Source organism: Poromitra crassiceps, assembly GCF_964638095.1.
Source record: "Poromitra crassiceps genome assembly, chromosome: 22".
NCBI lineage: Eukaryota > Metazoa > Chordata > Actinopteri > Beryciformes > Melamphaidae > Poromitra > Poromitra crassiceps.
The window spans coordinates 20,482,896-20,498,424 of NC_139647.1; the positions used below are offsets into that span (position 1 = coordinate 20,482,896).

The window sequence follows — 15,529 nt, forward strand, 5'->3', positions numbered from 1 at the left end:
CTGTTCCTTATGAGACACACCAGTTAAAGCGGACACCAGGACTTGATCTAATTTAGGCCCGCTCTGTGTTGGACTTGGATTTTGATTGAACCATAATCCGTGTTAAGCAGTGTTAGGAGAAACGGAGTCAAGACGGTTCCTCTAGGCTTGGTGAAGGAACATTTAATATAGACCAGGTTTACATCTCCACCCTAGTAGACCATTAGACTCAGACTTGGACCAATCAGATGCCGAAGCACCTCTCAGCTGATTGGTTCATTCCTCTGCTGTCTTTTGCTTTCTGGTGTGATGCTGGGAGAAACAGCAGGGTTTCTGCAGCATTCCTGTCCAGCTTATTGCTTGTAGAGATGATAATAATAATAATAATAATAATAATTTAAAAAATATGAACTAAAAGCGAATGATGCTACAAAATCTGCATGAAAGATGTGGTTCAGTCCAGTCCAATTTAGAGATGAAAGAAGTTATTACAGGCCGAAGTCCAATTCATGTTTTGGTGTGTATTAAAAAGTACACAATGCTTGTTATTCAGTTATGGTAATGGCCTGATCCTAACGCTCCTCTGTCCTTGCACGTTACAGTACTATGCTCTTCAGATTCTGGAAACGGTTATCAAAACAAGATGGAAGATTCTTCCCAGGAATCAATGTGACGGTAGGCTTTTTCTCCATGGCATATTTTTCACACTTGATACCACCAGTCACAAGATTGCTTTGAGTTGTGGCAGTGTTCGCTGGCTCCTCCTCGTAACTGTTGTGACGTGCGGTTGCCAAGTTGAGCCGTATTCCCCCACTAAGCATGCCGGGTTTGTTTTCTGCTCGGCTGGCTCCCACTGGCCTGCTGCAGAATGGAGGGATTCTGCACTGTAGCGCTTTTCTAAGAGGGGGAAAACAACCAAAACAAGCCAACACTGATTTCAAAAGCTTTTTGAATGGCATCGTCGGGGAAGTAGAGGAACACTGGTTGTCTGTGCTGGCTTACCTTGCTTTTAAAGGAACACTCCGCCCATTTTCAACCAGCTTTGTATCATTAGAACATCAGTAGTATATCAGAAAACTGTAAACTGTTTTGAAGTCTGTCATTTAATTTGACAGTTATTGAGTGTTAAAGTGTGGACCAGTGACATCACTGGTCCACACTAACTCAAATTAATAACTCATTAACTCAAATCAACTCTCAATAACTGTCAAACTAGATGAATGACAGAATGTTTGACAGTTATTGAGAGTTGATTTGAGTTAATGGGTTATTCATTTGAGTTAGTGTGGACCAGTGATGTCACTGGTCCACACTTTAACACTCAATAACTGTCAAATTAAATGACAGACTTCAAAACAGTTTACAGTTTTCTGATATACTACTGATGTTCTAATGATACAAAGCTGGTTGAAAATGGGCGGAGTGTTCCTTTAAGATGTAAAATCAAGTTTCTGCTTGGAAACATTGTGGATTGTCATTTATCATTATTGTTTTGTTACATTACATATCATTATTGTAACAACGTGCAGGAGTTGTTTGAAAAGTAACTTTCAAAATGATAATATCATCTGGGTAGTGGTGGACAGAGGTTACTCGCTGCATAGAATACAAAATGTAAGGTTTTAAGATATTTAAAACCTCCGTGTTATTTTGTTGCCTTTTTGCCAATTCTAATTTGTCCCATTTCAACATCCCTGTTTGACCTAAATTCATTGTCCTTTGTTGCCACCTGCTGTTTAAGACCTTCTCTACACTTTTTAACCAGAAGAGAATCATAAAGACTGGGACAAATAGGTTTACAGTTTTTACTCGAGTTTTTGATCATTCGCCAATAAACCAATAATTCTTAAGTGAAACTGGTCATGTTTTACAAAGCAGCTGATCATATACCCGTCCATTTTTTCCCATTTTTAAAATTTTGCTCAATTTATTTATTTATTTATTTATTTATTTATTTATTTATTTATTTATTTTTATTGACCTCAGACTTCCCCAATTCTAGATGCCTGACTTTTGTTCAAGCCAAACCCCTATTGCCTTCATTCCGGCTCCGCCCACTACACCCCACCACTAGTATGACATAAGACTTTGTCCTTGACAACAATAGGGGGAAATGCAACTTCCACTGAATTATTTGCAATTTTGCCTGCCCCATAGAAATTCAATGGCAGTTAACTTGCAACCCCCAACCATATGTTTTACAACTGGAACGACAAGAATATATAAATGGAGAAGTGCAATTTTGTTAAAGCACCGGCGTACTGGGATGGAATTGGCAGATTCAGCTAGTTGTGTGCCAGCAGACTGCTAGGGTCAGTGAGGAGCGTGTCCCCAGGCGACCTGTCATTTCAGGATGTGTTTAGACTGCAGCTTCTCCTCGCTGCAGGCTAACAGCCTCACTGCTGCTCTCTTCATTTGCTTGCAGGTATTAAAAAGTATGTTGTCGGTCTCATTATCAAGACTTCGTCAGACGCAACAAACGTGGAGGTGAGTTGAAATCATGACTTGAAATCAAAACTGAATTGAAGGGGTAGCTCCAAATATCCCAAATGTTGTCGTCCACCAACACGTCGCTAATTGTGTCCGCTAATGAAGGTAGCTAGCGATAAACACATTTCCACTTACTATATACTTCACAAAAAAAGCGTCCTGTTAGTTTGTCAGCAGAAAGCTTTTATTATGAAGGAGCTGCAGCAGGAAATGGCAACTTTGATGCTCTGACATGCTCCCTTTTGGTTTGAAATGGGAACACGGGTTATACTTTAATACCCCGACCGCCGTTTTTAAGTGGCCCACCATTTATTTTGGGGGTGGGCGACTTTAGCGAAATTCATGGCGGGCCACTTAAAAATGGGCAGCGGGCCGCAGTTGGCCCGCAAGCCGTAGTTTGGCCACCCCTGAAATACAGCATTGGTGTGTAGTGTACTGACAATTTTAACAAAAAGTCTTCTCAGTGCTCCCTCAGAAGTGACTTTGGTGTATGGTGTGATCTTAGGATACATTGTATTGGGGAATTTGATGTAGACAAATGGATAGGATGTTAACGTTAAATGTCTGTTTGATGTAATTGCTGTATTTTCTATAAATTCTCTCCTCATATTGATACATTTTGAACATGTTTTACTATTTTCTGAATGAAATTCAAAAATGCAAAAGCATTTGCTTCCTTCTGCTCCTTCTCGAACGTTTTGCTTTTTTGAGGAGATTTGTTACATTCAAATGTTTGTTTTGTGTTTTGTGTTTTATCCTTTTTATTGTATTTTATATGGTTGATTGTTTCGAGAAAAAAATAAACTCAACTCAACTCAATTGGTTAAAGCTTTGATCAGAATGAAGGCCATGAGGTTTGATGTGATGAAATGAATAATGGTATTTGTGAGGCTTTGACAGGTTCGCCGTGCACGGAAATTGTGAGACAGTATAAAACAGATCGATTAAATTCTCCCTTGTTTATTTTTATTAATTTTTTAACTTTCAGAAAGAAAAGGTGTACATTGGGAAGCTGAACATGATCCTCGTTCAGGTAAGCCTTTGATATCATTGAGCAATGGAAGAATTTTCTTCCAAAACAACTCCAAAATCTCCTAACGCTTCAGACAAGTGACAGCACGCAACTCTTAGATGATTGATATCGTATATTACAGCAATTAAAACAAACTATTGTACTTTTTTTTTTAAAGAATAGTAGTAACACAATTAATATAGAAACCATTTTGCATCGATGGAATTCTCTGTTTTGGTGATATTTAACACGTTCAGTGCCAGCGACGCCATATGGCGTCATTAGAAATTTACCGTACAGTGCCAGCGACGCCAAATGGCGTCATAACTCCAAATTGTTTTTTTGACGGGGGGGTGTCGACCTAAGCTTCTTACGTCGCCTCTAACAATATTGTAGCTATTGGAGGTCGATAACCTATTTTACAAACCCATTAGGTGGCGACAGCACTCTCCTGATCAGAGAAAAAGGAGCCAAACACACAGAAATAGTCACTGGGCAAAATGAGGAAATCGCATCGCATCCGTCCGTATGCATCGACGTGCCTCCATAAACGAGCACAACGCCAGCTGTGCCCCCAGCAGCAGCATCCGCTGTCACAACTGAGCACTTCCATGTACGCTGCAACAGCACATTCACATAATCAGCATTATTATTCCGAACTGGAAGCATGCCAGCCCGTGACAAACACACGCGGAACCAAAAAGCTGAATGTCGCGCACCATTCACTGTGTGTGCGCAGCAAACTCAGCAGAGACTGAGAGCCACCAGACACATAAGACACACCCAGGAGGCGTGTGCAGTTGAGGGGGGGGGGGGGGGGGAGCACGGAGAGCAGCAGAGCAGCATACACTTCACCCAGACAGACCCAGACATCAGAAAATTCGCTTCAGAGTCAGAGATGTGCTTGAAATGTTTAATTTCACAAAAGGCTCATTATCTCAGCTCGTAGAAAAAAAGGTATGTTTTTCGTTCAATCGAGCTATCTTCTCCGGCTCATAACTAAAGAACGGAAAATGGGATCAATAAACTTTTTTTTGCAGGTGATAGAAGAGAGTCTCATCGTTATTTGTGCGTGTTCAGTGTTTACATAGTAATTATTAAAAAAATTATATGACTGTTTTAAAATGCATTGCGGCCTATTTGGCACAGCAAGCAACCTTTTGCCCAAGGGCCGTGGCACTGAAAGTGTTAATGATCAGCTTGAGAAAAAAGAAAGAAAGAAAAGGGGTAAAAGAGATTCATTACATTATGGTTTAGAAATAGAAGTCTTAGTGGTCTTAGTTATTGTTTTCTGTTGGTGTGTCAGTCCGGGTTGAGGTCAAGTCATGATGTTAGAGCCCTTATTTACAATCTCTTGCTAGATTGGATAGACAGTAAGAACCTTGTTATATAAAATAGTTGAAGTCACAGTCTTGAGACGGTACACTTGAGACAGGATTAGGCTACGCTGCAAAGCTTTGTATTGCAGCGTGCAAGGAGATTGATGCATTCTCTCCTGACACTGACTGCAATAAAAGATCCAGTCTCAGCACAGAGATGGTACCGTTTCAACAAAACGTCTGAGTCAAAGTGTCGTAAATACAACAGAGTCGGGAGTTCTGCTCTAACTTGACCAGTTCTAGCCAGTTTAGACTGGCAACTCAGATTGACTGAAGGGCAGCGGAAAACTACCGACTATGGAGAAGCGCTGACAAGTCCTGGTGAAAAGTCGCAGAGCACTTAGTTGTTATAACAGGTCATTAAGAAAATGGCACACCTGAGTCTCCAACATATTAACGTCAAAATAATCCAACATGATGGCTTCATAATGAGAAGGAAGATGATCCTGAAGTGGGGAGAACTGGAAGGAGGCAGTGTAGTTGCTTATGGAAACACTGTTTTCTTGTTCTTTTTTCAATATTTTATTTTACATTTTGAGAACATAAAAAAAAAAATACATACATGTATATATACATTCAAGATTATAATGCTACAAAGTGGTGCTACCAGTCATAGAAAATGCTTGTGTACTTACAAAAAAAATACTGTGCAAGGGAGCCACTACAAGTGGTCCAAAAGAAAGTCGATTATCATTTTTAGCCTGATCAAAATAGATCAGGAACGGGTCCCGGATAACAAAAAAAATCCGCAATGAATTGGTCCTCTGCAACCCGAGTCTCTCTCTCCATACGTATAATTGAGACCATGTCTGTCAGCCACAGCTGAAAAGAAGGTGGAGAGGAGGACTTCCATTCCTTCAGAATTAGTTTCTTGGCAACAGTCATCCCCTGTGTCAGAGATTGCTGCACGGCCGTTGGGAGGAGCAAAGAGGACTCCGAGCAGCCGAAGATGGCGAGTTCGGAAACACTGTTAAAAGATACAATATTTCTAGTCATTATTGATGTAGCAATTTTTTTAATCAGCAACATAGACCGGAAGTGATGGCCCACAATAGAGGTAGAGTACACCATATTGTATACCAATATTTCAGTGGCAGTCATAAATGTACCATTGCCCCCAAGAAAATGCTGAATCCTACCAATATTTGACTTTAGAAATTGGTAAAGTGCCAGCCGTCCTGTACTTGATCAACAAAATAATCTCTGGCCACCTTGTATGCTGTATGTTTTCAATGTGGACTCTTGGAAGATTATCCAATGTGCTCAAAGAGATCCAAATCAAAATCCAATCAAACGTTAGAATATCGTCAGTCATTGAGTTTTATATGAGAGTTAGGTTCTTGAGATCCCGGCTATATTTGGCACAGGCCACGAGGGACGACAGCCTCGACTTCTTAAGCGACGCAGTTGGAGACTTGATTCTCAACCTCTCGACAGAGCGGACAGAAAAGCCTTATGACACATTTCATACTTCCATATTTTGGAAAGAAAAGTACTCAAACTCGAATGGTATAAACGTTGATGGAACGTCCAAATGAATACTTGAGCACCCGAGGACTTGCGGCCATCTCTAGTATGTTCATGGTCACAGACTTCCTAATAATGCAGATACAGGGAATATGAGCAAATTGAGATTGAAAGTAGGAATTGTCATTTTCATTTGGACTCCCATATCATGCTCAACTTATTTTTCGTTCCTCTAAATCTGTCACTTTTGGTGCACGTCTTCCTTTGTGAGAAGCCGTGTGACAGCGACGCGTGTGCCCTCCTCTGTCCGTAGATCCTGAAGCAGGAGTGGCCGAAGCACTGGCCTACCTTCATCAGTGACATCGTGGGGGCGAGTCGCACCAGCGAGAGCCTCTGTCAGAACAACATGATCATCCTCAAGCTGCTCAGTGAAGAGGTCTTCGACTTCTCCAGTGGCCAGATGACCCAGGTCAAGGCCAAGCACCTCAAAGACAGGTCAGCTCGCTGCGCCCTACTCAAACTTTAATTGTGAAGTATAATTAATTTGTTACGGTGACATTGATTGCTGCAGAGACAAAATGATACCAAGTCAAAGGAATAGTTCTCCCCAAAATGAAAATTGTGTCATTATCTGCTCACTCCCATGTTAGTGAAGTTCATAGGACCACCTAGCACAGAGCGAGTTCGCATAATGTGTTTTGTAGCCAAATGATTGCATTGAGCTCTAAAGTCGGCCATTTTCCACGTCATCTCCTGTATTCCTCAACAATATTGCTTTATTTATTTATTTATTTATTTTAGTTTTAAATTTTACTACCGTAATTAGATTTTTGGAGTTGTAAAAATTTGGCTCTGTTAACATCAATGGTTGAAATGGAGCTGAATTTTCCTTTTGGAGTGGAATCTTAATACTGACACACAAGGAGAACATGATCGTGCACACAGTGCAGGACACAGTGTGACCTCTCTGGAAAAAAAAAGATATTCTCTTCTCTCAAAAGCAGGAAGATATCTTTAACATTTCTAGTATCAAAATGTGCGCTAGAGGCATTTGTCAACTCTCCATAATATCTTTCTATCTTTCTTTCAGCATGTGCAATGAGTTCTCCCAGATATTCCAGCTTTGCCAGTTTGTTATGGTATGTGAATCCCCACCTCTTCCCTGTTACAAGGATTATACCATCTTTTTTGTAGTCTTTTATCTTACCTGTATGTGGCCATCAGCTGTTTGTCTTGTCGTTGGTTGCGCCTTAGGAGAATTCCCAGAATGCCCCACTGGTCCACGCCACTCTGGAGACCCTCCTACGTTTTCTCAACTGGATTCCTCTGGGCTACATTTTTGAAACCAAACTGATCAGCACATTGGTCTATAAGGTGTGTGTGTGTGTGTGTGTGTGTGTGTGTGTGTGTGTGTGTGTGTGTGTGTGTGTGTGTGTGTGTGTGTGTGTGTGTGTGTGTGTGTGTGTGTGTGTGTGTGTGTGTGTGTGTGTGTGTGTGTGTGTGTGTGTGTGTGTGTGTGTGTGTGTGTGTGCGCGTGCGTGCGTGTGTGTAGTCTGTTGGGTTATGTTTGCTTTAATTGTAGGACTGTTGTCTGAGTCAGAATGGTGTTTGCAAAACAAAACCTCCCACATTGCTTTGTTAGTAATGCTGAAGATATAATATAATATATAATGCCCAAGAAAGATTCAAAATGCCACTACAAAGACGGACAGAAATTGTGCAACAAAACCGTCTTTAACCCAGATTCTGTTTTGTGTTGTTTCACCAGTTCTTGAACGTGCCCATGTTCCGCAACGTGACACTGAAGTGCCTGACAGAAATTGCCGGCGTGAGCGTCAGCCAGTACGAGGAACAGTTTGTCACCCTCTTCACCCTGACGATGTGTCAGTTAAAACAGGTGGGCACGGAGGACAATTAGTCTCAAAAACGGGCGACGCGGACGTTTCCCCGCTGTCATGTGCACAACCTGATGATCAACCTGATCCATGTCCGTCCCTCTAGATGCTGCCTCTGAACACCAACATCCGGCTAGCCTACGCCAACGGGAAGGACGACGAGCAGAACTTCATCCAGAACCTCAGTCTGTTCCTCTGCACTTTCCTCAAGGAGCACGGCCAGCTCATCGAGAAGCGGCTCAACCTCAGAGAGACGTTAATGGAGGTGAGTCAATGTCTGGTCCCAGGATCGCTACATTATCCCAGTGGTATCAATGTCTGGTCCCAGGATCGCTACATTATCCCCAGTGGTATCAATGTCTGGTCCCAGGATCGCTACATTATCCCAGTGGTATCAATATCTGGTCCCAGGATCGCTACATTATCCCCAGTGGTATCAATGTCTGGTCCCAGGATCGCTACATTATCCCCAGTGGTATCAATGTCTGGTCCCAGGATCGCTACATTATCCCAGTGGTATCAATGTCTGGTCCCAGGATCACTACATTATCTCAGGAGTATCAATGTCTGGTCCCAGGATCACTACATTATCTCAGGGGTATCAATGTCTGGTCCCAGGATCGTTACATTATCCCAGTGGTATCAATGTCTGGTCCCAGGATCGCTACATTATCTCAGGGGTATCAATGTCTGGTCCCAGGATCACTACATTATCTCAGGAGTATCAATGTCTGGTCCCAGGATCACTACATTATCCCAGTGGTATCAATGTCTGGTCCCAGGATCGCTACATTATCCCCAGTGGTATCAATGTCTGGTCCCAGGATCGCTACATTATCCCCAGTGGTATCAATGTCTGGTCCCAGGATCGCTACATTATCCCAGTGGTATCAATGTCTGGTCCCAGGATCACTACATTATCTCAGGAGTATCAATGTCTGGTCCCAGGATCACTACATTATCTCAGGGGTATCAATGTCTGGTCCCAGGATCGTTACATTATCCCAGTGGTATCAATGTCTGGTCCCAGGATCGTTACATTATCCCAGTGGTATCAATGTCTGGTCCCAGGATCGCTACATTATCCCCAGTGGTATCAATGTCTGGTCCCAGGATCGCTACATTATCCCAGTGGTATCAATGTCTGGTCCCAGGATCACTACATTATCTCAGGAGTATCAATGTCTGGTCCCAGGATCACTACATTATCTCAGGGGTATCAATGTCTGGTCCCAGGATCGTTACATTATCCCAGTGGTATCAATGTCTGGTCCCAGGATCGCTACATTATCTCAGGGGTATCAATGTCTGGTCCCAGGATCACTACATTATCTCAGGAGTATCAATGTCTGGTCCCAGGATCACTACATTATCCCAGTGGTATCAATGTCTGGTCCCAGGATCGCTACATTATCCCCAGTGGTATCAATGTCTGGTCCCAGGATCGCTACATTATCCCCAGTGGTATCAATGTCTGGTCCCAGGATCGCTACATTATCCCAGTGGTATCAATGTCTGGTCCCAGGATCACTACATTATCTCAGGAGTATCAATGTCTGGTCCCAGGATCACTACATTATCTCAGGGGTATCAATGTCTGGTCCCAGGATCGTTACATTATCCCAGTGGTATCAATGTCTGGTCCCAGGATCGTTACATTATCCCAGTGGTATCAATGTCTGGTCCCAGGATCACTACATTATCTCAGTGGTATCAATGTCTGGTCCCAGGATCACTACATTATCTCAGGAGTATCAATGTCTGGTCCCAGGATCGCTACATTATCTCAGGGGTATCAATGTCTGGTCCCAGGATCGCTACATTATCTCAGGGGTATCAATGTCTGGTCCCAGGATCACTACATTATCTCAGGAGTATCAATGTCTGGTCCCAGGATCACTACATTATCCCACTGGTATCAATGTCTGGTCCCAGGATCGCTGCATTATCCCCAGTGGTATCAACTAATTTGGATCTTAAATGATAATGCTGGAGTCATTTAGAGTTATATCCCATTCATTGCCCTCCCAACCTAGGTTGATGTTAACTGCTGTCCTCGCTAACAAACATGCTCTGCATAAAAAGGCATGCTGTGACAATGGAGTTTGTAAAACATGTTTGACAATTAAGACCAAATGAAGGCTTCATTATTTGTTGAGATGAATGATGTAGTCTGTGGAAATTCTGTGCACAAATGAATGAGTGTAAATTAACTCTTCTGAAGGTAGGAAAACAAGCTCTAATACCTCCACCTCCACTGACTGTGTGCAGACACACCACCATGAATAATATAAGGGGCAACCTAGACGATGGGAACACAGGGCCAAGAACTTCTCAATTCAATTAAACCTTCAATTAATATTTTATTTAGCAAGTGTGTGGCTGAGTGGGATCAAGCATCTAGAGACCAAATCTGTTTGCAGTGTCTCAGTTCTTCCTGTTTCCATCTTTCCAAGGACACCACTGATCAAACATACCTTTGACAGCCCTTAAAACTTTTTATAGATAGATAATCATTTGTTGGAGCTAATAGTAGAGAAGTGGTATTTTGGCATTTTTGTGTGCACTGTGCAGCGGTGTGCTTTTATCAGTCACCAGGCATCTCGCACGCTCGATTCCTTGCATACGCAGGCACTCGAGCAATTCATCATCTATGACATCATCAGTGATGTCACTCCAGTAATTGTGGTTTTTGGTTGCACTCAAGCAATTGTGACATCACTGACGATGTCAGAATGTCTAGGACATCATCGGTGATTATTTCAACAATGTCTGTGACATCATCGGTGACATCACAATGATGTCATAGTGACATCATCAGCAGGGGCGTAGGCAGAAATTCAATTATGGGTGGGCCTGGATAAAATTGGTGGGGCAATTGCATGATGAAATTTTGCGCGGGAAGCGTGCAAAATTCCTAGATGTCATGAAGTCGTCATGCATTAGACTCTGGAGATGATGTGCCCTGCGTTTTTAAGCTACAAAACCATTAGCTAGCAAGGCAGCAGCAAGTTTGCCTCTAGAAAACTTTTATTTTTTTTTGGGTGGGCCAGGGCAAGAAGTGGGTGGGCCTGCTGTGCCTACTAGGCCCACCCGTAGAAACGCCCCTGATCATCACAATGACAGTGACATCACAATTGCTTGAGTGTAACCAAAAACATGACCAAAATTGCAGAACCCACTTACTCCCTTTTTATAGAAGGATTTACAGGACATGCAAATGATGAGAAGCGGTAATCCCTGTTTATGAATAGGGAAAAAACCTCCCGCCACAGTCTGCTGTTTCTTTAACCTTCCCAGTCAGTTTTAGGAATACAGGCCTAAATCTCATCCATCCCCTCAGCGGCTGCTCGAGTTGAGCCAGCCATTTCTTTCACGGTCTCACTCTTCCCTGTGGTCTTCTCTCAGGCCCTCCACTACATGCTGCTGGTGTCGGAGGTGGAGGAGACGGAGATCTTCAAAATCTGTCTGGAGTACTGGAACCACTTGGCAGCCGAGCTCTACAGAGAGAGTCCCTTCTCGACCTCCACCTCCCCTCTGCTCTCTGGCAACCAGCACTTTGACGTGCCGCCACGCAGACAGCTCTACCTGCCTGTCCTCTCCAAGGTACTGCACAGAGCTATATATATAATTGATATATATTATTAATAATTAATTAATTATATAATGACATATATAATTTCCTATATCAGTGTAGGAAATTACAAAAATATTTTGGGGGCAAATTTTGCCCCCACGGTCTAGATAATGGGGGCATTTACACAATTTTGGGGGCACTTGAAAAAAGTATTTACTGCATAAAGTTGCTAAAGCGTATTGTGGGCAACAAACAGTGCACTGTTTGTGTGAGTGTGTTCTTTGTCATCTTCTTCTGGCAACCAGTTTGCAGGTGTTGAGTGTGTGTTAGAGATGGAAATGAAATGAATTGAATGAAAAGAATCTGTGCGTAAACCACCGAAACACTAGATGGCAGTGACGTGCCTTGTTAACACGGAAGTAATAACAGAAGAAGTAGTAGTGTTCACATTCTCTGAAGCTTGTGTTCTGGGATATTTCTCACCATGAATTTCAGTGCCATCTGGTAGTCTTTCATTATAATTTGGAGATGAGGCGTCCTACAAAATGCACCTATTCGCTGACCTCAGCTCGTCTCTCTTTGATCGGCTCCATGTTGTTTGCGATCGTTACATTTTTGGAAACTATCCTTTATGGTGCTACGATGAACTATTTTACTATTTTCACAGGAAGAAGAAGAAAACAAACTGTTGTATGTACGTGAAGGTGCAGCACTAGTTCAGTTTGAGACACCCACCAAGCTCGCAGACAGACATGCTATAATCAGCTGGCACCAGTCACGCAACAGGTGGTTGTTGCCAAACGGCTGCCAAGAAAGTTGCTACTTACAAAGAAACCATCTTGTGCTGAAAATCAGCAGTCAGCAAAACACACAAATAGTATTGTGCTTGAGAGAGTATTTAAAAGAGAGAATAATTCAATGTTTTTTTTCTTTTGTAATAATCTTTGATAATGCAAAGGTGTGCAGTTGTGTTAAAAGGTAATGCATGAGGTGCACACACTTCATGGTACATTATGCCTTCACATTTATACACATTATGCCATAAGCACTAATGCTTATATCAATGCATTATGTATAGACATGGTCAGCACTATCAAAATACTGTGCTGTTTACATTTTGCATCGGCCCTCGTATTTGTGGACCAGTTCTTAGAAGGGGTTTGGCTGATGGATGCAGTCAGGTGTGTGCGTGTGCGTGTCTGCGCCTGTGCGTGAGTGTGTGTGTGTGTGTGCCTGTGTGTCTGTGGGTCTGTGTCTGTGTGTGTGTGTACGCCTGTGTGTGTGCGTGTGTGTGTGTGTGCACGCCTGTGTGTACGCCTGTGTGTGCGTGTGCCTGTGTGTCTGTGTGTGTGTGTGTGTGTGCGCGTGTGCCTGTGTGTGTGTGTGTGTGTGTGCACGCCTGTGTGTACGCCTGTGTGTGCGTGTGCCTGTGTGTCTGTGTGTGTGTGTGTGTGCGCGTGTGCCTGTGTGTGCGTGTGTCTGTGTGTGTGTGTGCGTGTGCCTGTGTGTCTGTGTGAGAGTTGTTCGCTATGCGTATGTGTTGACAAGCGTTTATCCTCTGCGGCAGGTGCGTCTGCTGATGGTGAGTCGGATGGCCAAGCCAGAGGAGGTGTTGGTAGTGGAGAACGATCAGGGCGAGGTGGTCAGAGAGTTCATGAAGGACACCGACTCCATCAACCTCTACAAGAACATGAGGGAAACCCTCGGTACGGCTCGGCTAGACCAGCACTTCAGCACCACACACCCCACTGTCTCCACACCATCCTTTGTTTTAGTCCTGGCTGCTCTTCTCTGGGGCGCCAGTCCTAACCACAGCCAGTCCTAACCACAGCCAGTCCTAACCACAGCCAGTCCTAACCACAGCCAGTCCTAACCACACGACGACTGATGAGGTCATCGATCTCGTGCATGCTTTCTCTTCATTTCCTGTAGCCTCTAATTTACGCATGTACCTACTCATTTGTCCGTTGACATGCAGGTGCACACACACACACACACACACACACACAAATTCAAACACTCACAAACACACTTTTTTTTATTTTTTGCCAGCATTAGAGAGTTATACAAATATTGTAGGAATATTTGTTCCGTTTATTCTCTGGCTTTGAATTGTATACTTGCTACGACTGTTTTTTGTTATGTTGAAATGTATACTCATTCTACTGTTGTACTGATTTGCAGGGTCAGAAATTAACTATCAGTTAAGCGCCAAGTGCTAGGGGGTGTGACGATATGCTGCTGACCTTATGATACGATACACGATATTGGGTTCACGATATCGATACGATACGATATAACAAATTCTTTTCTGCAAAATGTTAATGATGAAAATACATGACTGGAAAAATATATTTTTCTAATAACCTTTATTCTACAAATTACTGATCCGGGAATGTCCGCTTGTTTGTTTGTGTGAATACGTGCTGCTTTGCCATGTCAGTCGCCGGTTCCTCCATCTCCAAAATGTGCGCATGCACACGGTTTCTGATATCGCGCGACCGTTTTTCAAATCGAGATTTCGTAGCACGATATTTCATCACACCCCTACCAAGTGCTGCTAAAACTTGTCTTGACTCAACAACCTGGATAGATCATATAAATATATCATATCAATATAAATCATATTATTTTATTATAAATATATCATATCAATATAAATCATATTATTTTATTATTATAAATATATATCAATATAAATCAACGGCCTGCTTTGCCGCCCTGCAGTGTACCTGACTCATCTGGACTACGCGGACACGGAGCGGATCATGACGGAGAAGCTCCATAACCAGGTGAACGGCACCGAGTGGTCCTGGAAGAACCTGAACACGCTGTGCTGGGCCATCGGGTCCATCAGCGGGGCCATGCACGAGGAGGACGAGAAGAGGTTCCTGGTCACCGTCATCAAGGTATAGTAAAGCTTTGCACTCACAAGGCCACACCATGATCCGTGGGTGGACAGCTTCAGAGTGGCAGTGCTGATGCTGGTGTACTGTAGGGGTGCAAAGAGTACCAAAATATCATATGCTACTGCTTTGCTGAAATGTTACTTGAGTATAGAAGTAAAAATGATGGGTGTAAAAATTTACTTAAGAAAAAGTAGCTAATTTAAAATGTACATAGATTAAAGTAATGTACTGTAACTACGACATATCTTTCCCATAGCACAAGATGAGGAGATAGTTTGCACTAAGTTAAAGAAAAAATGCTCATATGTATTTGAGTATTATGGTTTCATAACCCAGTGACTAGTTTTGTTAACAAAGTCCAACAGGGGAACTGGTGCCAGTTTCTAAGGGCCAGTAGAAATATGAAAGGTTCCTTTTAATGGGCAGACTGGTCACAGATCAGCACCTCTCTGCATCAATTATGTTGTGCACACAGGCCTGTCTGTGTCTGTTGATTGGCACCACTGTCTAAAGCCTTTGACACACTATGCAATTTTGGGCTGTCCCAGAGGTTTGATTCTTGTGTATAGAGAGCCAAAGTGAAACGTCACTTCCTGCTTCAGCAGATCGCATAACATTTAACTCGGACTAAAACGTAAAAAAAAATGCGGGTTTAACACGTTCACTGCCACTGACGTATTAATACGTCAAAAAAAATCCAGCGGTTCACTGCCATTGACGTATTAATACGTCAAAAAAATGATTTTTTTTTTTTTGACCGTGGGATGTGCATCTAACCCTTTTACATCTCTTATATAATTATTGGAGCCACCGAACGTTTA

At 42.7% G+C, this 15,529-nt stretch overlaps 1 protein-coding gene across 1 annotated transcript in view; it reads left to right on the forward strand.

Moving 5' to 3' along the window:
- xpo1b (exportin 1 b) overlaps positions 1–15,529 on the forward strand; it is a 30,772-nt gene that overhangs the window by 3,361 nt on the left and 11,882 nt on the right. The window contains exons 3-13 of the mRNA XM_083657973.1: positions 582–654; positions 2,405–2,466; positions 3,458–3,502; positions 6,641–6,822; positions 7,418–7,466; positions 7,582–7,701; positions 8,096–8,224; positions 8,329–8,487; positions 11,631–11,828; positions 13,367–13,505; positions 14,527–14,708. Coding sequence (XP_083514099.1) covers positions 582–654; positions 2,405–2,466; positions 3,458–3,502; positions 6,641–6,822; positions 7,418–7,466; positions 7,582–7,701; positions 8,096–8,224; positions 8,329–8,487; positions 11,631–11,828; positions 13,367–13,505; positions 14,527–14,708 — 1,338 coding nt within the window. The remainder of the gene's footprint in view (positions 1–581; positions 655–2,404; positions 2,467–3,457; positions 3,503–6,640; positions 6,823–7,417; positions 7,467–7,581; positions 7,702–8,095; positions 8,225–8,328; positions 8,488–11,630; positions 11,829–13,366; positions 13,506–14,526; positions 14,709–15,529) is intronic.